This window comes from Durio zibethinus, chromosome 3 (assembly GCF_047325235.1).
Source record: "Durio zibethinus cultivar Kanyao isolate XHJ-2024 chromosome 3, ASM4732523v1, whole genome shotgun sequence".
NCBI classification, from domain to species: domain Eukaryota; kingdom Viridiplantae; phylum Streptophyta; class Magnoliopsida; order Malvales; family Malvaceae; genus Durio; species Durio zibethinus.
The window spans coordinates 5,139,197-5,167,016 of NC_143164.1; the positions used below are offsets into that span (position 1 = coordinate 5,139,197).

The following is a 27,820-nucleotide window of genomic DNA, read 5'->3' on the forward strand; positions in this document are numbered from 1 at the left end:
GAATAACAAAAGAAAATAGAAAATCATAAATCAGAATATGCTTAAGAATAGAAAACAGCATAAAACCTTAAAATAGAATATGTTTAACTTTGAAGAATAACAAAAAAAAAAAATCTTCAACCACAAAATAACTAACTATGAAAAACAATAAAACCTAAAATATTTTTCATCTTGCATAAATTTAACAAAAAAAAAAAAAACAAACCTTTCAAATTTTCGAGACCCAATTGATTAAACCCTAAACAAAATCAATTTTTGAAGTGTAATTGATTAAACAGAATATTAGTTAGTTTAAAATAGGGTTTAAAAAAATACTTACCTCACAAAAATTAACAAATAAAATTGAATCAATAATTGAACTAACTTATCTTGATGATTAGAGTTAAAGAATATCTATTCTGGGTTTGAAAATTTTTTACTTTTTCTAATTAAACATGGGTTTTTTTTTCCTAAAAGCCATTTCATTTCTTTTTTTTAAATAATAATAAAAAAATCTAAATTAATATAAATTTATCTAATTTGTTGATTCCTATTTTTTATGCATTATAACTACATGTAACATACACATTTTATTTTTTATTAAAATATATTTTATATTATTATAAATCGATAATATTTTATTTTTATTTATATAAATTAAAATATTTGATTCTGAGTAATCATCTAAATGATTTATACTAATTTAAGTATTTAGCTAAAATAAAAATACGCGCAAACTTAAAAAAAATAAAATAAAAATTAAACAAAATTAAACCCACCCCGCAAGAGTCCAGAAGAAGAGCTCCGTCCCGTCTCCGCCTCCGCGCTCAAAAAGCAAATTCCAGCTCTACCCCTCACTTCACTAGCCCTCCGCCTTTCTTAAAGATCCGATATGTAATTTTCTTTCTTTTCTTTTTTTCTACCAGTCAGATGGCTTCGATCCGTCGAACTCTCTCGCACGCATATCACGAGCGTTAGTACCGCAACAGCGCTGGATTCTCCTCGCCGTTTCACAAGTTTTTACCAAACGGTAACAGTAAACATTTTCCCTCGTCTTCGTCATCAACGCATTTACAGTTGTTATTCTCCGCCGTAAATTTAGTGTACCCCAAAGGATGGCGGCGATCTTTTTGCAGGTCTCTTCTTTTTCCTAATTGGGTTTGTTTTCGGAATCACTCCGTTTGGACACATCGATACCGATTTCCAAGCCAAGGATTTCACTTTCCCAGAACTCATACCGCCACCTGTCAACCGCCAATTGGACGATCAGATTGTTACTTCTGTTTCATGGGGCCTTAGTGAGAGACTGCAATAACAAAAGGGTGTTCCCGATTTAATCGAGCCGTTAAAGCAGTAAGTCGTCCTTACGCCCACTTATAATCGGGGATTTCAAGCGTATTTCTTGAACAGGTTAGGGCAAATTTAGAGGTTAGTGAAGCCGCCGTTGGTTTGGATAGTGGTGGAGAAGAAAGCGGCGTCGTTTGAGACGGCCGAGATTTTGAGGAAAACCGGGGTCATGAATGGGCACGTGGTGTGCACGCGCAATTCTAGTAACGTAATGGACGAAGGGGTCCATCAAAGAAACACCGCTTTGGAACATATCGAACGGCATAAGCTAGACGGAATCGTGTTTTTCGCCGACGACGACAATGTCTACACGCTGGGCTTGTTTGAAAGCTTGAGAACTATAAGGTAATTTTTAACTTAAATTTTATTTATTTATTTTTGGGTTATTGTTGTTTTTAAGAAAGTTAATGAAGATTATAAATTCGGGTAAAAGTGGGTTTTTGTAATGCGTGTATTGGGGTGTTACTAATTGTCGAATTGTCTTCATTAACATCTTGTTTTGGTGGGCAGTTGAAAATGGAAGTGATTTTGATTTTGTAGTTGTTGATTCACTATCTTAAAATTAGTGCCATTGCCTAGGGTATTAATACTTTTTTTGTTTGCAGATCAAATCAGCCTGTTACCTCTGTATTGCTGGAGCAACTAGATCTAGTTTCATTTTCATATCACATCTGACTCGCATAGGCCATCTTCTGTTCATTGTAGTCTTGGTCGCTTATGAAAGTCATTTTACCAGTTTGTCTTGTTCATCAGTATGTTAGAGATTGCAGTGAGCTGTTCAATGGTGTAAAAGTAATTACTATTAATTCTCCTTCTCCTAATCTTGCTATCATGGATAGATTCATGATAGTTATCTTATTCTGTTGTAGCCGTTTTGGAACTTGGCCTGTCGCCATGCTTGCAAAGTAAAAACAAGGCAATTCTGGAAGGTCCAGTTTGCAATGCAAGTCAAGTGATTGGATGGCACACAAATGAGAAAAGTAAAGGACTTCGTAGGTTTCATGTTGATATGTCGGGATTTGCTTTCAACAGCACCATCTTGTGGGACTCTAAGAGATGGCGACGCCCTTTCTCAAGCCCAATTCGACAGTTGGACACAGCGAAGGAGGGTTTTCAATTATGTGTCATACTGTTGCATTTAATACTATCACATTGAAGCTGTTTTGTAATTTCTCTCGAAATGTCACAGCACGATTCTTGTCGTTGCTCACTGTTTCTTTTATGCGGGAAACTACATTTATAGAGCAAGTGGTAGAATATGAAAGTCAAATGGAAAGTATACTACCTGGTTGTTCAAGGATTATGAGCTAGCATCTCCATTTGGATACCTGCAATCTTGTATATCCCAAAGGCTGGCTAATTGAAAAGAACCTAGAGGTTACCTTGCCTATTTAGTGACGGAAGCTCATTTATACAATTTTTTTGATGCTGAGGGCATAAATTGGTATGAGATTTAATTATGCATTTAATTTAAGTTGTCTCTCTTTGTAAGTTTGACTTTGGTTATAAGAAATATTAACCATGGGAAAACAGAAATACACATGAATGGATGGTAAAGATGGAACTAATGAAAAACAAGTGGCGATCAGTTATCTCTGAAACTGTTGCTTTGTTCTGAAGTTTATGTTAATCATATTTTTTTGCCTTTGATTTTAGTATAGATATCTAAATAATCTTATGCTGACTGGTGAAGAGTTTCTGACCGTAGCTACTTTCCTGTCACAGTTCTGCCCATATCTTGTGCTGCGGGCTCATTAGTTCAACCTCCCTCAGCAAATTTCCTGCAATTGGCCTGTAGCAGGGCCCGCAGATAATCAGCAAACGGAAGCTTTATGATTTTTTTTGTTTCTAGAAATTTTTTCTTACAGAACAAATTCTTGTAGAGTTCCAGTGCGTTGGTGTTTTAGGGGGATGAAATTTGTTATTTTTCAGGAGCACTTTACATTCCCCCTCTCCCCCACTCACAAAATTGGTGGTGTTTGATGGGGTTTGTTGTCCGTCGATGTTGTATCGAATCAAAGGCGATTTGTAACCTGTCCGAGCATTTTCCCTTTTGTTGTTTTGCTCGCGCAACTTAAGAATCTTTGGAAATTGGTATGGTTAAACAGTATCGTAATGATTGTGGGACTATCATACGTGACGAATTTTAAAAATTGAGAAAAATAAAAAGAATTGTCATCAATTTAAAAAAAAAAAATGATTGATCATCTAAAAATTTATTTTTTTAATAAAATTATAAAAGTGGATTTAAAGATTATTAAAAAAAATAAATTTTGATCTACAAAAAATTAGATTGGATTCGAAAGTCGATTATGCGTGAGAAATGATTAGCATCCTCACAATGTCCATAAATTGGTAACATTTAATCATGTATTATTTTCGATATTGGATAAAATAGTTTTAATTTAAAATTTAATAATAATCCCTTTCATAAAATATAAAATTTTGCTAAAACTCTTTATTTAAGAATATTGAAATAATCTTTAAGTTAAAAAATTATCTTAAAATTTTTCAACATCTAGACAGAATTTAAAATAATTATTTTCACTTAAGATTTAATAAAACAATTCTTAAAATGAAATAACATTCTTTATAGAAGATAATTATTGGTGACTTTCTAATGTCTAAGCAGAGTATCAAGAATTATTTTTTTCAGAATGTTATTTTTGTTTTATTTTATAATATCACAATTTTTTTTTAAAAAGATGTATTGTTTCTTTTTTATTATAAATTTTATCATCAAATAGTAAATGAAAATTAAAGACAGAAGAATGCAAGTGATTGCCAACAATAATATGCTAATGTATGTGTGTGATTAAATGTTATGTAAGATGAAATACAATTTTAAAGTTAGGCTTTTAAGTATAATGAGAACATCCCAACTCTCTAATATCTAGACGAAGCTTAAGTGCGACTGTTTATTTTTAAGATCCAATTTTATTATTATACATTTTTATTAATCAGTTATAAACCCCATTATTAAAGTGAATTAAGGACTCATGAGAAAAACTTAATGGAATAAGATTTTTTTAAATACCTTATCATCTAGGCGACATTCAAGAACAAATTACTCCACTTGAGATTTTCGCACGTATCCTTAAAAGTTTTGAAATGATTTTGAATATAGGTTTAGGTCAAGGTTTTAAGACTTTGTGACTTTCAGGCAATGATTCAAGATTTCGTACCAAATTTAGGTTTCTCAAAATTTTGTATTTTAAAGTTTTGAATTTTAGGGTTCAAGGTTTTAGTTTTAAGGTTTTGATGGTTTGGGGTTTCAATTTTGGGGTTTAGAGGTTTTAGGGTTTAGTTTTAGGGTTTTGACGATTTAGGGTTTCAATTTCAAGGTTTAAGGATTTTAGGGTTTGAAAGGTTTAGGGTTTCAATTTCGAGGTTTAGAGTGTTTTAGGATTTAGTTTTAAAGTTTTGAGGGTTTAGGGTTTCAATTTTGGGATTTTAAATGTTTTAAGACTTAGTTTTAAAATTTAGAGGGTTTTGGTTTTAATTTTTTTTGAATTTTAAAAAAGCGAACATCTCTCAAAATTCTCAACATCTAGGCAAACTTTCAAAGCAAGTTCGATTTTTATGATTTTTGAAAATTAATTTTAAAAAATCTTTTTTATGAAAATTTATTATTAATAATATTATTAATTTATTAGTATTTATTATTTATTATCTTTTTATACTTTTTAAGTTTTTTATAATAATTCCCTAACATCTAAGAGAAATTATTTTTAGAAGTATATTTTTATTCCTTCCAACATCTAGGCAGGAAAAAATATTATTCAATTCTTATTATTTTTTAGATTATTATGTTATCATCTTACTTTATTTTTATTTTATTATTATTAAAAACAAACAAATATTTATTTTAACAAATTTAAAAATTTATCATGCATGATTATTAAAAAATAAAATATAAATATAAAAAAAAAACTTGAACCAGACAGGTCAATGGTCTGGTCAACATTAGTTTGGCCAATTCGGATGGTTCAATGGTTCGATCGGTTAAACAGGATAAGGAGCGGTTCAGTTAAACCGGTTCAGGGCTAGCTGAAGGATTGGTCATCAGGTTGGGTCACTTGGATCTCAAGTCAGATCAAGGTTGATGCGCGGATTTTCCTTGCCCAAAACAGCATCATTTTGGGATTTAATCTTTTATATAAAACCAAATTTTTTTTTACTTCATTTCAAACCCCCTTAAAAAAAAAAAAACATTCTAGAGCTCCAGGGAGAGCTCAATAGCTTTCCCACCCTTCGACCTTCTGACACTTGCGTCGATCGCCGCTGGGGTCACCACTGATAATCGTTGCCGTTGGTCGAAAAATGCCAAAATACTCCAACAAACTCTCCTTGATGCCCTCTTTCTAGATATGGTGTCCTTTCACCAAAAATAGCCCCGATAGTTATAGATCGAGGTTTAAGGTTTCGATCTCCCTTTTTTTTAAAAAAAAAAAACTAAAACTGATGTATTTTTTCTTTTTTTTACAGGTAGCTTTTTGGCACTAATCAGCAAGGATTGTGGTTTTTTGTTGATTTTTTTTTGTGTTTTGGCTGGGGTGTCTGTGTAGGTGAAAACAGAAAGGCTCTAGCTCTCTGGGTGCTAGGTGAGGGTGAAGGGTTTTGGTTCTAGTAACAAACTGTAGGGAGAACAGGTTGTGGGTTTTTGGAGCTGGGTCTTTGAGGGTTAGGTGTGTGCGAATGTTTGGGTACGAGAGAGAGTTTGGGTGCTTCTGTGTACGAGTCAAGGAAAAAGGGAGATCGATGCTTGGAGGTAAAACATATAGGCTTCAGGGGATCAAGGGTAGCCTAGTGGGAGATGTCTGATGCTTAAAGAGGCTGACTTTTTGAATGTCTAAGGCTTTGACTCTTGTAAACAGGAGGTGAACAAGGTTTGTAGGGTATGGTGAGAGAACAAGACAGGGGTGGCAGTGCTGACAGGGTATGGGTAAACAAAAGGGTGGGTGGCCAGTGGTGCCATGCAAGGCACCACTGTCACCCCAGTTTTCTATTTTTTTCTGTTTTTGTTTTTTGTTTGTTTTGTTTATTTTTATTGTTTTTATTAATATTAAACCAATGTTAATATTTTATTATTAATATTTTTTCTATTATTATTATAGTTTAATATTAATAAACAAAAACCAAAAACGTAATTTAAAGCATCAATAGACCTGAACAAAATTTGGTGTTTACAGTTGCCCCTCTTTACACATTACTGAGAATAAGGAATAGAGTAAAGACAAAGACAACAATTTTGTTTGGAGGCAAATTAAGAATTTTCTAAGAGTTTTTTTTCGTTTTCATTTTTTTTTTTGGTAAACCACAAGTCAAGTGATAAAGAAAATAACTAGGACGATATCGTGAGTCAAAAAATAAAGAATCGATTGGGTTAACATCGTAAATCGAAAAATAAAGAATCGATCGAGACAGCACTGTAAGTCAAATGATAAAAAATCGATCAAGACAACATTGAAAGTTAAAATTAAAGAATTGAACGGGATAACATCGTATGTTGAAAAGTAAAGAATCGATTGGGACAACATCGCGAGTCAAAATTATGCTCGAAGGTCTTAAAGATTATGCCCGGAGATCTTAGAAATCATGCCCGAAGGTCTTACAGAATTAACTGAGATAACATCGTAAGTCAAATTAAAGAATCAATTGGAATAATATCGCGAATCAAAATTATACCCGGAGGTCTTAGAAATCATGCCCAGAGGTCTTATAGAATCGACCGGGACAACATCATAAGTTGAAATAAAAAATCAATCGAGATAACACCGTAAATCAAAATTATGTTCGGAGGTCTTACAGAATCAACCAGGATAACACTGCAAGTTAAAATTAAAGAATCGATTGAGATAACACCACGAATTGAAATTATGCCTATAGGTTTTAAAGATTATATCCAGAGGTCTTAGAAATTATGGCCGAAAGTTTTATAAAATCGACCAAGACAACACCGCAAGTCAAAATTAAAAAATCAATTGGGATAACATAACGAATCGAAATTATACCCGAAAGTCTTAAAGATTATGTCGGAGGTCTTGAAAATCATACTCGAAGATCTTATAAAATCAATCAGGACAACACTATAAGTCAAAATAAAGAATCAATCGGCATAACACCATAAATCAAAATTATGCCTGGAGGTCTTAAAGATTATGCTCGAAGGTCTTATAAATCATGCTCGAAGGTCTTATAAATCATGCTCGAAAGTTTTATAGAATCGATCGGGAGAACACCGTAAATCAAAATTAAAGAATTGATCAAAATAATACTGTAAATAAAAATTATATCCGGATGTCTTAAAGATTTTACCCGTAGATCTTACAAAATTAATCGGGACAACACCGTAACTAAAAATTAAAGGATCGATCGGGGATAACACAGTAAATCAAAATTATGCCCGAGGTCTTAAAAGTTATGTTCGAAGGTCTTAGAAATCATACTTGGAGGTCTTATAGAATCGACTAGGATAACACCGTAAGTCAAAATAAAGAATCGATCGAGATAACACCGTAAATCAAAATTATGTTCGAAGGTCTTAAAGATTATGTCTGAAGGTCTTATAAATCATGTCCAGAAGTCTTACAGAATTGACCGAGACAACATCGTAAGTTAAAAAATAAAGAATTAATTGAGATAATACTACGAATCTAAATTATGCCTGAAGACCTTAGAAATTACGAAATCTTTGAATGCTCTTCTAATCAGAGGTCATGAAACTTTAAAATATTTAAAATTGAAAGTGGCCTCTGTAATCAAAGTTGATAAATGCAATCATGATATAAAAGTCTATTCTCATCAAATGATGCTAATAAAAATGTCAATGTGAATACAAATGTCAATGCAAATGCTAAAATGCGAATGATTTATGCAAATACATTTGACAATGACAATGTTCTTTTCATGTAAATGCTCATACAAATACCTTTTCTTAGGATGCAGATGCCATGATGCAAATGTAAATTTTTCTTATGGTGCAAATGCAAGTGTTCTATACAAGTGCAAATGCAAGTGATGCAAATGTGGATGTCTTTCTTATGATGCAAATGCAAGTGATGCTAATACAAATGTCTCTTTTAGGATGCACAAGCAAGTGATGCAACTACGAATGTCTTTTTATTTTATTTTTCATTTGTAAGTCAAATGTCTTTCTTATAATGCAAGCGATATAAATGCAAATACTTTATTTTACCATTTTTTTTTAAAGATCTTTATTCAAATTTTCAATGTACAATTTTTACCAAAAAAATGATCTTAGTATTATGTACAAAATGCTTAAATAATCTTTAAAATTTTCAAAAGTGATAAAAAAATTACCCCACATAAAGCATCTTTGCAAAAATTTAAAATTCAAGACTTTCGAATCTCTTAAAAATTGATGACTACTATTTGGAAAGCTTATAGGTGGGAGAATTAACAATTCAGTTCTTTTTATTAGTGGGCATATCTCATGGAAAGCTCAACGAAGGTTGTAAAGATTTTTCTTGGATTCACGAAATAGATAATTTTTTAAAATACTTTTCTTTTATTGAAAACATGATACTTCAATGTATGTCAAAACTAGTCATTACTTTTCAAACAAGATATGTGAAGAGGATAAGGCTATTTTTTTTTTTTAAATGTAAGGTCTTTAATGGGTATTGATCTTTCAAGAGGTTTTGCATCAAAAATTTTTATTTTAGATAGAACCTTGAAACTCTAAAATTTAATTTAGGACCTCAAAAATGACTTTAGCTCTAAACTGTCATTTTGGGGTTTCATCTTAGAGCTATATTTTCTATCAATAAAGAATTCAACTAATATACAAATTCAAGGATATTACTCTTAAATTCAAATGTCCACATTTGATCAAAATGGACTTTTCAAGGTGTGTAACATCGACCGAGGTTTAGGGTTCTAAAAAAATAAATAAATAGGCTCAAAATATATTATTTAGGGTAATTAGGCCAATGATCCTAAGGAGCATTCTCTGACTTTCTTTCTTTGCTTTTTTTTTTTTAAACATCTGGCTTTAAATTTAGTAACTTTATTCACTTTTTTTCTTTTTTTATTTTTTATTTTATTTTTTTATTATTTTTTTATTATTTTTTTTAAGCTTTAGATTCCTATCTCCAAGGTTTCTTTTGCTCTTTCTTGAAAATGCCTAACTTCATATTTAGCTATTTACTCCCTTGAATTCTTGGAATTTCAATCGAAGCTTTATTTACTTTTTATCCCAGACTCTCTTCTTCAAAGGGCATGTTAGATACTTTCAATATCAAACACTTACATTGAAGTTGGCCTCTTGAAGGTATCCTTATTTTGCCCTCTAATGCGAAAATGATCCTTGGTCAGGGTTCAATTTAGAACAAAAAAATTTAATAGGTTCAAATTGGTAGTAAGTGGATAATTTTTATCCATGAGAAGGATAGAGAAAGATGGCCATTCATCATTTCAAACATGATCAATTGGTTAAAAGAGCAAATCATTGAAGATGTCTTTTTATTTTTTTTTATTTTTTTTACTTTTTTTGCTTTTTTTTGTTTTTATTTTTTTTTTTGTGATGTCCCATCTTGTTTTTCACTTAAGGTTCTGATGATGATCAAGTCATTTAGGATCGATCTTATAATTCAAAAAGGCTCTTTGGGTTTAAAAATTATTTTATTTTCTTGGTGAAAGAAGGAAAAATGTATAAAAATATGAAACAAATTATCTTAGGCAAGAAGGGATTTTGCTTTTTTAATCAATGTGCCTTAAAACGTGAAACAAGGGTCACCTAAGAGAAAAAATTCATGTATTTTTGTGTCTATGGTCATAGCAAAATCTTGACACACATTGAATTACCAATTAAAATTTTGAAAGAGTATTTGATTTTTGAAATTAACAATGAACTTTCAAAATTAACCTCTTTTGTTCTTTGCTTAAAAAAAATTATCGATCGTTTAAAGTATGAATTCAAACTCACATTTTTTGAGGGATTAGGGTGGATGAGTCAAATCATTTGTGTGATTAGGAGCATGAAAGTATTCAAAAGGTGTGGAGGTATTTGATGAAATCTTTTCTAATAGTAATCAACATTTCCTTCAAGAATTCTTCCATCTTTATTACAGAAAAAAAACTTTTTTTCCTTCTTTTTTTTAATCTTATTTTTTCTTTATTTTAAAAGTTACTTATGTGGGACTTTTTATTCAAACAAATGCATAAAGAGAAAATTTCATAAAAAAAGATCCAAAGCATTCAATTCTTCTAAAATAAGTTAGATAACTCCTAAGGACACCATGCATATGTCATACAATCACAGTAAAAAGATTAAAAAAAAACCATCCTATCTTGATTTTCAAAACTTGAGACCTCTTTCTTCACTCAACTTCTTATATTTGGTAATTGGACAGAGTCAACTTTCATTGTTTTATCACCTCTGGAGTCAGAATACCCCAATTGATAAGATCTTCAATAATTTTTTTCAACTGTCTATATTTTTTAGTTGAGTGACCAATTGCCCTCATATGATAATCACACTTGTATTAGGATCATAACTTCTTGCTGATAGATTTGGTGTTATTTTTAAAGACACAAGAGTGAGATATTGACCTTTTATTAGTAAAGGTAAAAAGTGAAAAATAGGGATAGGTAATTTCTCTTGATCATTTCTTGGTTTTTTTTTATTCTTTGTTGGTCGGGTGGTGGGTTCAAATATAGAAACAAGATTATGAATGGCCATTTGAGGATGAAAATTTGCTAGAAAGCCCAAATACTGGCTTGGTTGGCAAAGATATGAGTTTTGAGAGATATTGCTTGTAACAGGATAATGAGGTTGATAAAAAAGATATGGATTGTATGGGATGAAGCTATTGGGTAGATGCCCCTCTATTGTGATTGCTTATATTTTCCTTTTATTATTTTTTGATGTACTTTTCTTTTCAACATCTGTTACATCTTTCAACTTAATTCTGTCATTCTTGATTGTATTCTCTATAATCTCATCAGAATCACCATGTTAAAAAAGTTTTTGGAGACATTCTCGATCATTCTTTCATAATAAAGAGTGTTTAAGGAATTGATAAATAGAACAACGATTTCTTTCTCTAACAAGGGTGGTTTGACTTGAGCTGCTATGTCTCTCCATCTATGTGCATATTCTTTAAAAATTTTAGTTGACTTTTTCTTCATGTTTTGTAAGAACATCCTATCTGATGTCATATATTCAACATGCTTATATTGTGATAGGAATGTCCTAGCCAAGTCATTCCAAGAACAAATCTTATTTCTGTCCAACTGAGCATACCATCTTACTACAGACTCAGTGAAACTATCTTAAAAATAATGGATCAATAATTTATCATCATAAGTGTGGCCTATCATCTTTTGATAGTACATGATGATGTGTGTTAAAAAGGTATTTCGTTCCGACATACTTTTTGAAATCTAAGACTTTGAATTTTGATAGAATAATAAGATCAGGCACTAGACTAAGTTCACTGGCATCAATATTCTCGTACACATCATGGCTTTCATTTGCTTTCAATCTCCATTCCAACAGGTCATACTTATTTTTCATCATTATATCTTTCGATGGATCCGACACTCTTTTTAATTTCTTTGATTCTTTAGAATCATCCACATTAGGCACAGCAGTGGAGTCGTTAAAAGTGCATCTGAGATTGACATTTGTCTAAACTGAGGGTAACTTGACAAGAGTGTCAATAAAAGGCTGATGAGTTGTTAAAGGTGTTTGAGGCATATGAGGGCCTTGAACATATGTGAACATAGATGGATACAATAGTGTCTTAAAAACTGTTTCCTCATTTACCCTGTGGTTTCAACAACTCATTTTCCTTTTGTCAACTTTGTTAATATTTGTTTTAATTCTACTAATTATTTGTCCATGTTCTGTTACATTCTCGTGACTATTTCCCTAATTTCTTCTTTTGCCTTTTTTACTGTATCTATTTAACTTGCATCTTTATTTTTCATGATTTTGATACCAGTTTGAGTGCTACAAGTATGCAGTCTTAACTGATCTCGTTCATAGGATAGCTATCCTTGAACCTTTTATTAATTATCAGAAGTTATAAATGCATGGCATGAATTTTATTATAAAAAATCTTTTGGTTTTAAAGGTTTAACAAAAGCATATTCATAATCATTATTCTTTATCCTTAACTAGCATGAAAAATAATGAATTTAAACAGATGATGCAGGATGTGCAAGTCAAATTTTATTATTAAAGAGGAAAAACTTGAGTTCCATCTTATATTTTGACTGAGTTATTTAAAGATATTCTTTTCTCTTTAAAAGTTTAGTGAACACATACTAACAACCATCATTTTTTTTCACAGGCTTCTTTAGACATACAATTATTAAAAATGGACAGAGACATCAATTCATAAAAAATTCAAGTCAAAAGAAGTTTCTATTCATTTCTAAAAGTATCAAGTTTACACCTCATGAACCATTTTAAGGTTGGACCCAAAAAGTGCTAGACCTACTCTCACCCCATGTCTCGCTTAACAAATCCAAAAATAGTTTACTATAATTAATAGAGAGGACAACCTTTTTTTTAAAAAATTATACATTTTATTCATCATCATGGCCAACCTTACTATTGCCTACAGCACTACCTGCTATCTCGACATGGATCAATGAAAGGTTTTTATGAATAACTGGTTTCATTTTAATGTCAAAACCCAGATATTTAGCTTTTATCAATCCTTGTACCCTATGTTTCAAAATCGTACAATTTTTCAGAGAATGACCTGTGATGCCAAAGTGATATTCACATCGGGCACCGAGGTCATACCATTCGAGGAAAGGTGTTTTGCGGGGTTTAGCAGAGATAGGGTCAATGAGGTAGTTTTCTAAGAGCAATGAGTATAACTCTGTGTAGGACATGTGTATTGGATTGATAGACACTTTTTCTTTGGTGTTGCTTGAGTTTTTCTGTTCTATGATTAGTTTGCTTTGTTGAAAAGATGGTGGTATAGTTGGTCTTGAAGTGGATTGAAAAATTTCGGGTCGAATATTGGGTTAAAAAAATAGTGATAGGATAGCATACTAAATAAGTGCTTGTGAAATATGAGATAGTAGATGTGGTGAAATTATCAGAGGTTGTATGAAATTTGGAGGCCTAATCCTCGGTGCTTAGAAAGGAGGTTAGAAGTAGTCATAAGAAGGATTTAGGTGTGAGTTTAGACTCGAGATAATTAGTGATGGTTGTTTAACACTAAGTGACTCTTTCTTGGAAATCAAACTTTTAAGCTCAATTATTTGCGTGGCTAGTTCACCTATTTCTCTCTTAAGTTCGCCAAAACCTTGATCACTGTTCAAATCATCCAATGCCTTAGTATGCTCTGAAAAAGTGTTGGAACTAATAGGAGTTGATTAATCTTGACTTGATGAAAGTGACAAGATCCTTGAAGAGCAATAAACTCAATCGTATCGTTATTTTTAACTATTTTTATTAATTGAGCCATCTGTTATTTCATTTTTCAAAGTTTAAGCCATAATTCATCTTGAATCAACTCCAAAGCACTAATTCTTGCTTTCAATTGATCTATCATTTTTGTCACTTTAATTTCCATCAAAACAGATATTTGATTCCGGGACTTAGACTAAAAGTTCTAAATTACTACCCTTATTGAATGAATGCCACAAAAATAATTTTTAACTTACATGACACATATAGCATGTTCATAAATGTGACAATAATGCCTAATGAATGTCATATAATGAAGATATGCCTATGATAATGACTTTTTATATGTATAAGGACTCAAATGATAATTTTTATCAATCATGAATGTGTATGCAAGGAATGTAATGTTATGTTACAAGGATGGTGAGATATGAAAGGCAATGTATATTCCATATGACCTTACTATTCATGAATCCATATACATGAAATGCGATGACATACTTACATGAGTGATGATATGTATTCCTATAACTAATGCAACATACTTGTATAAAATGCTTGAACTTATCAAGTGCACATTATTTTTTTTACATGGAATGCAATACTTGTGTTATGTCAACCTAATGAAATCGACACTACCTTAAAATATGTAATGAAATGGAATGTGTACACTACCTATTAAGATGCATATGAAAGACATGTATCATTTATCAATATGTGCATAACATGGGATGCATGTACTATCCATTAATAAGTGGGATGAAATGCTTATATTATCTTATTATGATGCGCATGAGATGGGATACACGTATTATTTATTATAATGTATGAAATGCAAAAGATGAAACAAAGTACAAAAAAAAAAAAATTTAGAAGGAAAAACAAAATAACTAGGACTTGAATTTGGCCAATAAACAAAGAATTTGAGAAAAATCTTTAATTTTTTTTTAAAACTTTTTTTTTTTTGCTTGTTGGATAATGCCACAAAAAAATCATTTTATTTTAAAATATTTTATGAAAATGTAAAATTTGGACAATTCCCAAATGAATGAACTACATGTTAAGAGAAATTTTATTTTTTTTAGAGAAAACGCTTTTCTTTTATTATCTATTTTTCAAATTTTTAGGTTATTTCTATGAGTTGGTTGGTGAGGCTCTACCCTAGACAAGCTTCCTATGGCTCATAATATGCAGGGTTAAGGTTTATATGTCTAAAGGTTCTCAGACAATCCTTCACATAATCATCTGTTATAGACTAGTAAAATTCTCTGATCCTCACCTATCACAGGTTACTAACGAAAATGGTTCAATCTGAGTGAAAGTATTTCGCTAGTAAATACGAAGGTTATGAGAACGTAACTACTTTACTTCCTCGTAAAAAGAAAAGAGCATGGGTTTGTAACTCATACACGCTGGTGAATATGCAAAGTGTGTGCAAATAGATATATTAATTAAAATAACATAAATAAATCATAAACACAAAATCAAAATAAAGTAGTAACTAACATGCAATTTATTTTATTCATTAACTTCTATATTTTTGAAAAATAAAGAAAAGAATTAAATTAAATATCAAATAAACCAATTAAATCCAACCATTGTCAATAGTGCATAATTAAAATTTTGGCCTAACTCTCATATAATCCCCAATAGAGTTGCCAAACTGTCGTAACAGTTTTGAGACCGTCAGACGTAAAAAATTTTAAAAATTGAGAAAAATGGGATGAGTCACCACCAATCTTTTTTAGAGTGTGATTGGTCACCTAAAAGTTTATCTTTTTAATAAAACTATAAAAGTGGGTTTAAAATTTATTAAAAAGATAAATTTTGATCTATGAAAAATCATATTGGGCTCGAAAGTTAGTTACATATGGGGAAGGATTAGCACCCTCACAACGCCCATAAATTGGTACCATTTAATCATGCGCTATTTTCGGTGTTAGATAAAATAGTTTTAATTTGAAATTTAATAATAATCTCTTTTGTAAAAAATAAAATTTTGCTAAAACTCTTTATTTAAGAATATTGAGAAAATCTTTAAATTAAAGAATTATCTTAAAATTTTTTAATATCTAGGCATAATTTAAAATAATTTTTTTCGCTTAAGATTTAATACAACAATCCTTAAAATGAAATAACACTCTTTATAAAAGATAATTGTTGGTGACTCCTCAACATCTAGACATAGTATCAAGAATTATTTCGTTTGAAATGTTATTTTTATTTTATTTTATAATATCACAAATTTTTTTTTAAAAAATGTGTTGTCCCTTTTTTTATTATAAACATTTTATCATCAAATAGTAAATGAAAATTAAAGACAGAATAATGCAAACGATTGCCAATGATAACATGCTAATGTATGTATGCCAATGAATGTTATGTAAAATGAAATGCAATTTTAAAGTTGGGCTTTTAAGTATAATAAGATCACCCCGACTCTCCAACATCTAAGCAGAGCTTAGGTGTAACTATTTATATTTAAGATCCCATTTTATTATTATATTTTTTTATTAATCAGTTATTAACCCCATTGTTAAAGCGAATTAAGAACTCATGAGAAAAACTTAATGGAATAAGATTTTTTTAAATACCCCATCATCTAGGCGGCATTCAAAATAAATTACTCCACTTGAGATTTTTGCACGTATCCTTAAAGTTTTGAAATGGTTTTGAATATAAGTTTAGGTTAATGTTTTAAGACCTAGTGACTTTTGAGCAATGATTCAAGATTTGTACCAAATTTGAGGTTTTCAAAATTTTAGATTTTAGGGTTCAAGGTTTTAGTTTTAGGGTTTTGAGGGTTCGGGGTTTCAATTTCAGAGTTTAGAGGTTTTAGGGTTTAGTTTAGGGTTTGGATGGGTTAGGGTTTAAATTTTAAGGTTTAAGGCTTTTAGGGTTTAGTTTTAGGGTTTGGTGGGTTTATGGTTTCAATTTCGAGGTTTAGAGTATTTTAAGATTTAGTTTTAAAGTTATGAGGGTTTAGGGTTTCAATTTCGGGATTTATAGTGTTTTAGGGCTTAGTTTTAGGGTTTTGGTTTTAATTTTTTTTTAATTTTAAAAACGCAAACATTTCTAAAAATCCTCAACATCTAGTGGACTTTCGGAGCAAGTTCAATTTTTATGATTTTTGAAAATTAATTTTGAAAAAATCTTTTTTATAAAAATTTATTATGAATAATTTTATTAATTTATTATTTATTATCTTTTATACTTTTTAATTTTAATTTTAATTTTCTTTACAATAATTCTCCAACATTTAGGCGAAATTATTTTTAGAAGTATATTTTATTCCCTCAAACATCTAGGCAGAAAAAAAAATTTATTCAATTCTTGTTATTTCTTATATTATTATTATTATTTAAGCCTTTTTTGTTTTTTGTTTAGTTATCATCTTACTTTATTTTCATTTTATTATTCTTAAAAATAAACAAAATTTATTTTACAAATTTAAAAATTTATCATGCATGACTATTAAAAAATAAAACTAAAAATAATAAAAAAAAAGAAAAAAATACCTAAACCGGATCGATCAATGGTCTGATCAACACTGGTTCGATCGGTTCGGATGATTCAGCAGTTTAATCCGGTTGAACCAGATGAGAGGCGGTTCGGTTGAACCAGTTTAAGGCTAGCTGAAGGATGGGTCACCGAGTTAGGTTGCACGGATCCTGGGTCGGATCCTGGTTGATGCACGGATCCTCCCTGTCAAAAACGGTGTCGTTTTAGGATTTAATCTTCTATATAAACTAATTTTTTTACTTCATTTCAAACCCTCTTAAAAAAAAAAAAGACATTCCAAAGCTCCAGAGAGAGCTCCAGAGCTCTCCCACCGTCCAACTTCAGGACAATCGCGTAAGCCACCACCTGGGTCATCGTCAGAGGTCATTGTCGGTGGTCGTCGATGGTCAAAAAATGCCAAAATGCTCCAACAAACTCTCTTTAATGCCCTTTTTCCATATATGGTGTCTTTTTCACCAGAAATAACCTCGATCATCGTAGATCAGGGTTTAAGGATTCAGTCTCCATTTAAAAAAAAAAAAAAACTAAAACTAATGTATTTTTGCTTTTTTTACATGTAGCTTCTTGGCTTTGGGTTCACGCCTAATCAGCGAGGACTGTGGTTTTTTGTTGTATTTTTTTGTGTTTTGGTTGGAGTGTCTGTGTAAGTGACAACAAAAGGGCTCTTGCTCTTTGGGTGCCAGATAAGGGTGAAGGGCTCTGGTTTTAAGAACACACTGTAAGAAAAACAGGTTATGGGTTTTCGGAGCTGGGTCTTTGAGGGTTGGGTGTATGCAAATGTTTGGGCGCGATAGAGAGTTTGGGTTCTTCTATGCACAAGTCAAGGGAAAAGGGAGATCGGTGCTTGGGGGTAGAACACAGAGGCTCCAGAGGATCAAGGGTAGTCTAGTGGAAGAGGTTTGATGCCTTAAAAGGGTTGGCCTTCTGAGTGTCTAAGGCTTTGGCTCTAGTAAATAGGAGGTGAATAGGGTTTGCAGGGTATAGTGAAGGGACAGGACATGAGTGACAGTGCTGGCAGAGTATGAGTGATTATAAAGGTGGGTGGCTAGTGGTATCGTGCACAGCTCCACTGCCACCTCAATTTTTTGTTTTTTTTTGTTTTTGTTTTTTGTTTGTTTTGCTTTTTTTTTTTTGTTTTTATTAATATTAAACCAATGTTAATATTTTATTATTAATATTTTTTCTATTATTATTATTATTATTATTAGTTTAATATTAATAAACAAAAACAAAAAATGCGATTTAAAACATCAATAGACACAAATAAAATTCGGTATCTACGAATAGGTCTTATATGTTGACAATTGCTTCACCATTCTGGAGAATGAAACCGAACCATTCTTTCCATTATGTGCACTGCAGACACGGCTGCATTAATGTTGTAGCAGATGTTCCAGATATAAACTGGCATTTCGATATTTCTATATGCTTTACTAATATGGGTCAAAAGTTGCAACTGAGATTCCTGTCCCCTTGATCACTTGTTGAATCTTTTATAAAGACCGCAATAGAATGGGTAATTAGATGTTCCAAACAAAAGGAATATTCACAGCTCATCCCTCATATTATTAGGTTTTAGGCAATTGATACGTTCACATTCATTTTTCCTTTATAAAATCGAACTGTCCCTTGACCACTCAATGTTCTTGAGAATACAGGATCCCTACGCCAAGACAGGGGAGCCATTGATAACCTTGTGCGCTTTGGGGGGCTATCAACCTAGTATTATACACTTTAATTACATATGCCAGAAAATTGGCAATAAGTTATTCTCAAATTTTCAAAAAAAAAAAAAAAAAAAAGGAAGAAGAAATAATGTGAAGGGAACTATGGTACAATCTTCGAAGCAACTAAAGGGAATGGATAGATCCTCTTGAATGGTGACCCCTTGCTAGAAATGCTATTTCATGAGCAACTAGTCATCGGAGTTCTCATACCGGATTGAGCAATGGCGTACGAAAGGCCCCTTCTTACATTCCTCCCTCGGTGAATGAAAACCTTGCATGGGGTCTTACTTGGTGATCAGATCCACATAACGGCTTGAGATGCAGTTGATCATTCACAATATTACGACAAACTGTAAAAATGCAATGACAGAATTCTAAAAAAGAAAACAAAATCGTAAAGAATTAATACATAAAAAGGAAAGAAAGAGCAGAAATACGGTTTGAAACTCACACGACAAGAAATTTCCTAAATAGGCTGTGATGAGAACGCTGGAGGTCGGCAAGGTTAGGGAAAACCTCAGCAGCGGACCAAGAATCGAGAGAGGAAAGAATATCTTTGGGCTGTTTGAGAGACGAAAGCTTCACCACCAAATCGGCATGGTTGTTCGCAGCGGTGAGGAGTGAGAGGGCTAGGTCTCTAGAATCTGCAATGGCCATGGCTTCGGCTTCCCCCCGGAGAATTTTGATCGATTTTGGGCGGGGATTGTTGGAAAGGGGGGGAAAGGGTTAGGGTTTTGAGGAGAGAGGGGTTTGGATTGGAGGGAGCATAAACATAAATTTCTTGGTAGGCCTGGTAGTTGATTAATTATATTAATTGTAGGTGATATGCTGTCAGTCGCTGAGTGCAAAAATAACTGAACTTTGTATTTTCCACACTAAAAGCGAATTTCCAACGATACCCTCCTTGATCCGATATAATAACATACTTTTTTTTTTCCGGAGAAACTAGCTGAACCTTTTAACGGATAACAGTTACAAACTGCAACGGGCAGTTGTACTTCAATTTTCAATCTTCAATCAATATCAAATCTAGGATCAGGGTTAGGGTTAGCAAAAGAGGGGAAACCAGAAAATGGAAGGCTGGGACCCGAACACAAAGTCGACGTTGACTCAGATCCCGTTACTGACGACGAAGGCCGGTCCCAGAGACGGAGCGGCATGGACTCAGAGGCTGAAAGAGGAGTACAGGGCTCTGATTGCCTACACGCAGATGAACAAGTCCAACGACAATGATTGGTTCCGAATATCCGCTGCCAATTCCGAAGGGACACGTTGGACCGGCAAGTGTTGGTACGTCCATAACCTCCTCAAGTACGAGTTCGATCTCCAGTTTGATATCCCCGTTACTTATCCGGCCACTGCTCCCGAGCTCGAGTTGCCGGAACTCGATGGCAAGACTCAGAAGGTGAAATTTGATTTTGATTTTGCTTTTTCTTTTTCGTTAATTGCTTGGTTTGCTAATTACTTTTGTTTTTTTGGCAGATGTATAGAGGAGGGAAGATTTGTTTGACCGTGCATTTCAAGCCACTTTGGGCAAAAAATTGGTATGCTGAATTTTAGGTTTTCTTTTTTTTTAAAGTTAGTTGTTTTAATTCGTCGATTTTTATGTTCTCATGATTTATTTCGGTATGAAGGAAATTAGGGATATAGAAAGTAGAAGAATTCAACTTGGTATTTATGTGCTTGTAGTGTACAATTACTAATCTAGCTGTTAGGTTTTGATGGGAAATGGAATCCAAAATCTAAAATGGAAGTGACTTGAATTAAGTAGTTGTTAATGTACTTATGAGCAAAATGTGACCTTTGATCAAGTAGAGGATGTTTACTTGATTCTGTCTGTATTTATAATCATTGTGGGAAAATTTCTATTTTAAATACACCAATCATTCTTGAGCTATTTTCCCATGTTCAATTTCATAGTTGAATGATTATTTATCCTTTCAAGAACTTGATACATTCAATGTTTGTCCAATTCAGGCAAATGATTTGAAGTGTTAGTTCTTTCTGATGGAGTCTAATAGGTAGCTGCAAAACTAGGTTGATTTTGATTGAAAAGTAGAGGAAATAGAATCTGAAGTTTTATATGTAAAGGTTGAGGAAGATATAGAGGGCAATTCTGAGAGGCGTAAGAGTTGAAAAAGAGATTTTAATGTGTTAGTATTATGCAATCCTGTTTAAAAGTGCAGTATGTTTCATCATCGTACTTGTTTTAACTCCATTAATATGTGGCATACATCGAATGAGAAATGAAGTTCAATTATCTGATTGCTCAATCCTTTGTTACTGGATTAACTGGAATTCAGCCATAGTTTTAAGGATAACTTGTGTTATAACCCTTTTGAACTTATTCATATTGTTTCTGCTGGAAATGTTACTCAATAGTTCTATCTTCTCTGATCTTGTTGCACAGTCCTAGGTTTGGTATAGCACATGCACTTTGTTTGGGTCTTGCTCCATGGCTTGCTGCAGAGATTCCCATTCTTGTCGATTCTGGTATGATCAAGCATAAGGATGACGCAGCCTCATCTAATGAGTCTTAGCATTTCTGATGTTAAAGGTGTACCTTGAGTTTCAGAAATAAACTCTCAGGCATGATTATACATTTTTACCGAGTGGCTTTTGATAGTGTCAAATTTCTGTTATGATCAGATAGATAATGTTGAAACTTCTTATTACTTTTGGAATGCAAATAGGATCTAATATTATTATCGAATGCATTTGTCAAGATTGATTTATGTTAAGTCTGTCAAAATTTAACTCTTTCCTTTAACGGGTGGGTGCTTCTCCACTCCTTGAATCAAATCCTGGTGCTGCATCTCCTCTTTATTATGATCCTATTCCTTGAGTTTTTTTCTTAAACTAGTATATTTCTAAATCTTAATTCCATAATAAGAGTAGTTTTAAACTTTATTACAAAATAAAGATACTTTCACTCAAATAAAATTCCACATCAGCTTTTATTCCACGTCATTATTTTCTTGCTTCAATATTCCTCCTTCATAACCAGAGGAATGGTTAGATGTCGATGCCGCCATATAACTAGCGTCATAGCAACCAGTTCCCTCAGAGATAAAATGAAATGGAAGGTACATGGAGTCCTGCTTACTATTTTCTTAGGCACCATGGACATCATAATCCCAAAACACTATGTCACTATCAGAGTTTCCACCTTCACCATCTTCTGCTCATTACCGAGTACCGTTTCCAGAATTACCAAACAAATGCTTCGATGGAATGCATGAAGAATATTTGTCGCTGTAATTAAATCATCATCCCCAATATGAACACCAGCCACAGTTTTGAGATAATGTAGTATGGATGTCAACTGGAGCTATTTCTGGTGATAAGGTTTGGTTACTAATCCATGTGCTAAATGCCCCCGAAACCAGGAAGCTTTCGTACTGAATGCAGATGGAAAATTGCTTTTTGAGTTTTATTCCAAAGATCAAACTGATCCCTCTTCTACGGTGAAACACTCGGTCATGAAAGAGGATGGATTTTGCAGCACCAATCGAACCGTCGTGTTCAGGAAGCGAGAAATCATGTACATGAGCCGGAAGAAGGAATGGCCGGTATGTTCCAGATGGTGCTGGCATGAATTTACCTCATGGGCATACAAGTTTAGTTGATGGCCATAATCTCCCAAAAATTATGCTCAACACCGAACTGGATATGAATAGGGGAATGAAGTTTTTCATCATCAAATTGTGATTCCTTCACCCCACGTCCACATTGCTCTTAAAGAACATAGAGTCCGTTGTGGGAATTATTCTTACCCTTCTAAAGGAGATAATATTTTTCAAACGTCACGTGAACATGTATATGCACAATCTTTATGGAGAAATGTTCAGAATCCATCTTATGATACAGTGGCATAGATAACCAACTCCACACTCTGTCATTATGAAACCAGTTCGATCTCCTCAAGACATGCTAAATTTTGCCATTTCCATAACTCGTTTGGTTGCCCGATCAACCTTCAACTTTAATCTATGATAAATCTATTTCCAGTAACAATCCCAAATCACGAGATGATTTTAATGTCATCGGAGCATTAAAGACAAAATTGTTCCCATAGAATAACGAAGCAAATCATGTAGTGAAGATGGAAAAGTCTGATATTTCAAGCATTTGCTGTTCGAAGCACCAAAAAAAAAAAGAGAGAGAGAGAGAGAGAGAGGAAGATGGCTGATGGCAATGGGCTGCACAGGAGAATGCGAATGCAGAGGATAGAAGAAAACACTGCTGACGTGAATAAAAAAATCTGATATGGAAGTCCACTGAGTCAAAGTATCTCTATTTTAGAATAAAGTTTAAAAACATTCTAACTAGGGAATTAAGATTTGAAAGAACCTTAGTGTGAGAAAAAACTCCCTATTCCTTACCCCACCGAAGAAAAGAAAAAAAAAAAAAGGGAAAATGTGCATGAGACAGAGTCGTGGCTCCGTGGCTGTGTTTTAGACTTTCACTATTATACTATCCTTTATTGGCACAAGAAAAATGCCACTACCTTCGTGGTCTAAAAGATGGCCCATAACCAGATTTGGAAATTGATTACTCATGGTGCTAAACAAGTTTTACAAATAACCTAATACAAGTTTGCAGCCGGATGGCCCAAAACAAGGAAAATTGTTCCGCACACAAGACTACTACTACAAATACTGTAATAACCTAATAAGAACCTGCACAACGCAGAGTGAAACCCATTAATGTCTAGCAAACTAGCAAACCCAGTGGAACCAAAATCCATAAAATATAAAATTTAGCCTCCTCCTCTTTTGTATGCTATAGTCCAAGTAAATCGCAGAAGCAGATAAATAATGGAAATGAATGACATTCCAAACAGATACTACTGTATCTTCTTGCCGCCCTGGTGTTACCTGCAGTAAGGGCCAAGAGTTATTTTGCGAGTAGCAATTTTATGGTTCTGCTTTTGCATTAAGAAAAAATTTTCAAATGCGGAATTCCACCAACTTTATGCAGGATTAATATTATCCACAGTTATGTCCAACAACACCTACTTACCAATTCCCATCGTCATTGGCTTAAATGGTACAACTTAGATCAGTTAGTTCCGTGATTTACCAAAACTATGTAAAGAAATAACAGTACGAAGATTCAAGCATGACTAAAAATCAATTATGAAAAACCAAAAAATGAAAAAAGAGAATGAACTAAATACAAAATCAAATCTAATATCATCAGGTAATGTTTACAGGTGAAATGAAAAGAAGTAATAAGAAAGAGTCTTACCTATGAACTTGAGGAGCTGGCTCCAGTGTCCTGTCTGTTTCCAGGTATTGATGTTCCCACATAAACATATGGGATGTGAGATATCTTCTGCCAATCCTCTCCTTCCCCTCTCTTGCAGCGTTTTTCAAGTTCAGGACAATCTTTAATGGAAAGGTGTTGAAGTTGTTTGAGCTGCTGAATGCCTTCTGGAAGAGAATTTATATTTTGACAGTCTGAAATTGCCAAAGATTTTAGTGAAACGAGGTTGTTTACCTTTGGCAGTGCCATGAGTTTTGGACAGATACGAATTTCCAGATTTTGTAGCATCTTCATATGTTCAACTCCTTCTGGCAGAGATGCTAATTGTTGGCAACTTAAAATGGTCAAGCTCTTAAGTGCCAAGAGATTTTGCAGACCATCTGGTAGAGAAGCCAGATTCGAACAAAACATAATTGTTAGGCGCTCAAGGGCCGTGGCATGTTGCATTCCTGTTGGCAAAGAAGTCAAGCCCGCACAGTTTTCAATAGAAAGTGATCGGAGTGAGCTCAATCTTTCTAAGCTTTGCTCTGGCAGTGTACTTAATCTAGGACACTCGATAATATCCAGTGTCTCTAGAGAGATGAGATTTGTGAATCCATCAGGCAAACTTTCTAGCATCTCGCAAAAAGCAATTTTCAATGACTTCAGACCTCTGATTTTCCCCAAATTAGCTGGCAATGTTTCAAGGCTGGGACAAGAGGTAACTGTCAAAGAAATAAGAAAGCAACAGTTTTCCAGCAGTACTTTTGGTATGAAGAAACCGAACTCTCGAAAAGAGTCAATAACAAGTGTCGAAAGTGTTCTCAGCTCTGCTGCTGATCTAAGCAACAATGGATCACAGTCCTGCACCACTAAGCGTTGAAGAGTTGGAAACCATGGCATTGTTTTTAATAATGGACATTTCATGATGGATAGTCGCTTGAGGCGAGGGAAAGCTTCTGTTGAACCCATGCTTTCCCAAGTTCTAAGTTCAGGAAAGTCTCGAAGGATTAGTTCATTCAATGGTGGAAATGGCCTCATTCCTCCACCAGAGAACTCATCATTGATTTTCACCACTTTGTCCATCCCTTGGATGTTGAGACACTTAAGTTTTGGAAGTTGGCCAAGCTTGGGGAGAGTTTCACATCTTTTGCAGTTGATTAACTCAAGTTCTCTCAAGTTGCCGATATCAAAGTGATTCATCCAGTGTGGGAATTGGCGTCCTACATATCCATTTATTGACAACCTTCTTATATTGTAGTTAGGCTGAAGGCTTTCCATCAACTTTTCATCTAGTTCTTCGGTTTGTCTGATTTGTCTTGATGTGCTTTGGTTTAACTTATTTACCTTCATCACCATCACCCCTAAACAATCCCAATGTGTGAAGTTGCATACGTTTCAGATGCATATGGGTCCAGTCCTTAACATTCTCGAGGTGTTTAATTTTCAACTCACCTCGAAGATTGTTTAGATGGTCGAGGAATAAATACTCGCCAGCAATAACTATTGGTAAAGTCTGAAGCCTCTCTAGAAAACCAATAGAATAATAAGACAAGCGAGCAAGCCTTCCACAATCCCTTATGTTTAAATGTATCAGCTTTACTAACTTTATTATTTCTTTGGGCAACTCTAGCAGATCAGTGCAGCCTGAGAGTTCAAGTGTTCGCAAATTGCACAGATGACCAATTGTCTCTGGTAATACTTCAAGAAGAGTGTTTGAGAGGTCAAGATATCTCAAATATATCAAATCACCAATGGATCTAGGCATCTTTTTTATGCCACTTCCACTCAAATTCAGAATTTTAAGGTGCCTAAAATGTGAAACTAGGTTTCTCAGGGATTCCATTGATATTTCTCCAGAAGCCAAGAGGTTGAGGGTACACAATTTATGTGCTTTGTACAAGACTTCTGGTAGCATATTGGACCTGTAATCACTCTCAATCAATGCATGTCGAGTTTCTGCAAGATGGCCACCACCAACTCCTTGTGCTTGATCACTGTTTTCTATTGTCAAGAACTCATTTCCAGCAACAGATTTTGCAAGATCATACATCAGATTAGGTACTTTAAATTCTACCACATTGCTATTGCTTGAGAGTTGGAAAAATGACATCTTCAGTAAATCGTTGAAGCACTTATTGCCAATGTCCTCAAGCGTGTTAGGATAATCACCTGCAGATAATTGAACTAAGCCTTCCGCAATCCAATGTTGGATTAACTTTTCCTTATTCAAATGATAATTTCTAGGAAATATGGCACAGTATGCAAAGCATCGCTTTAAATGTGATGGCAAATGATTGAAACTCAACCTCAGGACAGATAATATTCTTTTCTCACCTGCATCAAGGTTCCATAGGTCACTATTTTGCACACGCATCCATTCAGCTTCCTCTCTTTCGGACCGTAACGCGCGACTGAGAACTTTAGCTGCTAAAGGCACACCATGGCACTTCTCTACAATCTTCTGAGCGATAGGCAATAGATTTGACTAGGAATCTTCTTCCCCATATGCAAAGGCATGGAGCTTGAATAGGGTCCAACAGTCATCTTTGGTTAGGGCTTCCAAATGGTGGGGAGGAGTACTACTCATTGCAGAAGCAACTTCTTCACTCCTGGTGGTGACTATAATTTTGCTTCCTTCAGCTCCACATCTTAACAGGTTCCGTACTTTATCCCACTCTTCTTGAACATCATTCCACACGTCATCCATCACAAGTAGATATCTCTTGCCGTATAATGAGTCTCGGAATTGGGATTGCAGAACACTCATCACGGAGGATTCACACCTCTGCTCAGTCACACACTCCAAAATTTCACTAAGAAGCTTCTTTGTGTTGAAATTGTCATACAAAGAAACCCAAATTTTCTTATCAAAGTGTCCATCCAGACTCTGATCATTGTAAATCAATTGAGCGAGTGTCGTCTTCCCAATTCCCCCAATCCCGACTATTGGAATCACCCAACTATCAGCATCGGATGATAACAACAAATCAACAATCTTCTTCACGTCTTCTGTTCGACCAAAAACTTCTAATTCCTCCAAGTACGATCCAGTTTCCCGCTTCTCCATAGTATCTGATCTTTTATAAGCTACAGCTTCCTTGAAATGGAAGGTAGACATCTCTCTAGCTATTTCGTCCAATCTTTCAACAATCTCTGTCAGCCTACGTGACATTTCAAAGCTACTTAAGATTGACTTAAGAGTGAAAGAAGTGACCCGAACCTGCTTTCGAGTTTCTTCATATATCGATGCCCCAATTCTTCTAAACTTGTTTTTTACTGGATTTTCCATCACCATCTTTCCTTTTCCCTTTACCAACTGTCTCCGCAAAACTTGAGTGGTGATTTCATCCAGGAGATTATCCGCATCGTAAGCCACATCCCTAAGCTTTGATAGCCAAATCTTCACGTTCTTATCCTTCAGTTGTCTCTCCTCTGCATCTTCGATTACAGCTTGAATGATTAGCAGCTTTTCTTGTAACTTCTTGATATTCTTCTTTTGATCTTTAGAAGTTTCCACGGTGCTGAGATAAGAAGCCATATTCTCATAGATCACCTGCAGAAGAGGGGATACAATTAAGGAAGCGACTTCCAT

At 33.7% G+C, this 27,820-nt stretch overlaps 3 protein-coding genes, 1 long non-coding RNA gene and 1 pseudogene across 6 annotated transcripts; 2 read left to right on the plus strand and 3 right to left on the minus strand.

Moving 5' to 3' along the window:
* Window positions 1-372: 372 nt before the first annotated feature.
* Window positions 373-2,628, plus strand: LOC111282106 (putative beta-1,4-xylosyltransferase IRX9H pseudogene; annotated as a pseudogene). Its single transcript, XR_016335862.1, has 3 exons — window positions 373-402; window positions 958-1,671; window positions 2,196-2,628. The product of XR_016335862.1 is annotated as a putative beta-1,4-xylosyltransferase IRX9H pseudogene (transcript).
* Window positions 2,629-18,950: 16,322 nt separating this feature from the next.
* Window positions 18,951-19,770, minus strand: LOC149519568 (uncharacterized). 2 transcript variants are annotated; one of them, XR_016340853.1, is made up of 2 exons: window positions 19,427-19,770; window positions 18,951-19,325 (listed from the first exon to the last, which is right to left on the minus strand). It is a non-coding gene; the product is annotated as an uncharacterized LOC149519568 (long non-coding RNA). The 2 variants fall into 2 exon arrangements; XR_016340852.1 differs by having other exon boundaries at window positions 19,183-19,349; window positions 19,427-19,766.
* Window positions 19,771-19,908: 138 nt separating this feature from the next.
* On the plus strand, window positions 19,909-21,688 carry LOC111282269 (ubiquitin-fold modifier-conjugating enzyme 1). Its single transcript, XM_022870317.2, has 3 exons — window positions 19,909-20,380; window positions 20,458-20,519; window positions 21,386-21,688. The coding sequence occupies exons 1-3, from the start codon at window positions 20,048-20,050 to the stop codon at window positions 21,513-21,515; spliced, it is 525 nt and encodes a 174-aa protein (XP_022726052.1). The 5' UTR covers window positions 19,909-20,047; the 3' UTR covers window positions 21,516-21,688.
* A 2,462-nt stretch (window positions 21,689-24,150) lies between these two features.
* On the minus strand, window positions 24,151-26,684 carry LOC149519569 (putative disease resistance protein RGA3). Its single transcript, XM_089758219.1, has 2 exons — window positions 26,563-26,684; window positions 24,151-26,397 (listed from the first exon to the last, which is right to left on the minus strand). Exons 1-2 carry the CDS (start codon window positions 26,600-26,602, stop codon window positions 25,565-25,567), a joined length of 873 nt encoding a protein of 290 aa, XP_089614345.1. The 5' UTR covers window positions 26,603-26,684; the 3' UTR covers window positions 24,151-25,564.
* Window positions 26,685-26,713: 29 nt separating this feature from the next.
* On the minus strand, window positions 26,714-27,820 carry LOC111299664 (putative disease resistance protein RGA3). Its single transcript, XM_022894997.1, has one exon. It carries the CDS (start codon window positions 27,818-27,820, stop codon window positions 26,714-26,716), a length of 1,107 nt encoding a protein of 368 aa, XP_022750732.1.

What these genes read in the sequence shown, in the direction of transcription:
- LOC149519569 (XM_089758219.1), bottom strand. Translation starts at nt 26,602, where the DNA reads ATGCGTGTGCAAAATAGTGACCTATGGAACCTTGATGCAG. An exon ending in CCTATGGAACCTTGATGCAG is followed by an intron (nt 26,398 to 26,562) that starts GTGAGAAAAGAA and finishes AATTATCTGCAG; the next exon opens with GTGATTATCCTAACACGCTT.
- LOC111299664 (XM_022894997.1), bottom strand. Translation starts at nt 27,820, where the DNA reads ATGGAAGTCGCTTCCTTAATTGTATCCCCTCTTCTGCAGGTGATCTAT.
- LOC111282269 (XM_022870317.2), top strand. Translation starts at nt 20,048, where the DNA reads ATGGAAGGCTGGGACCCGAACACAAAGTCGACGTTGACTCAGATCCCG. An exon ending in TCGATGGCAAGACTCAGAAG is followed by an intron (nt 20,381 to 20,457) that starts GTGAAATTTGAT and finishes TTTTTTTGGCAG; the next exon opens with ATGTATAGAGGAGGGAAGAT. An exon ending in CCACTTTGGGCAAAAAATTG is followed by an intron (nt 20,520 to 21,385) that starts GTATGCTGAATT and finishes CTTGTTGCACAG; the next exon opens with TCCTAGGTTTGGTATAGCAC.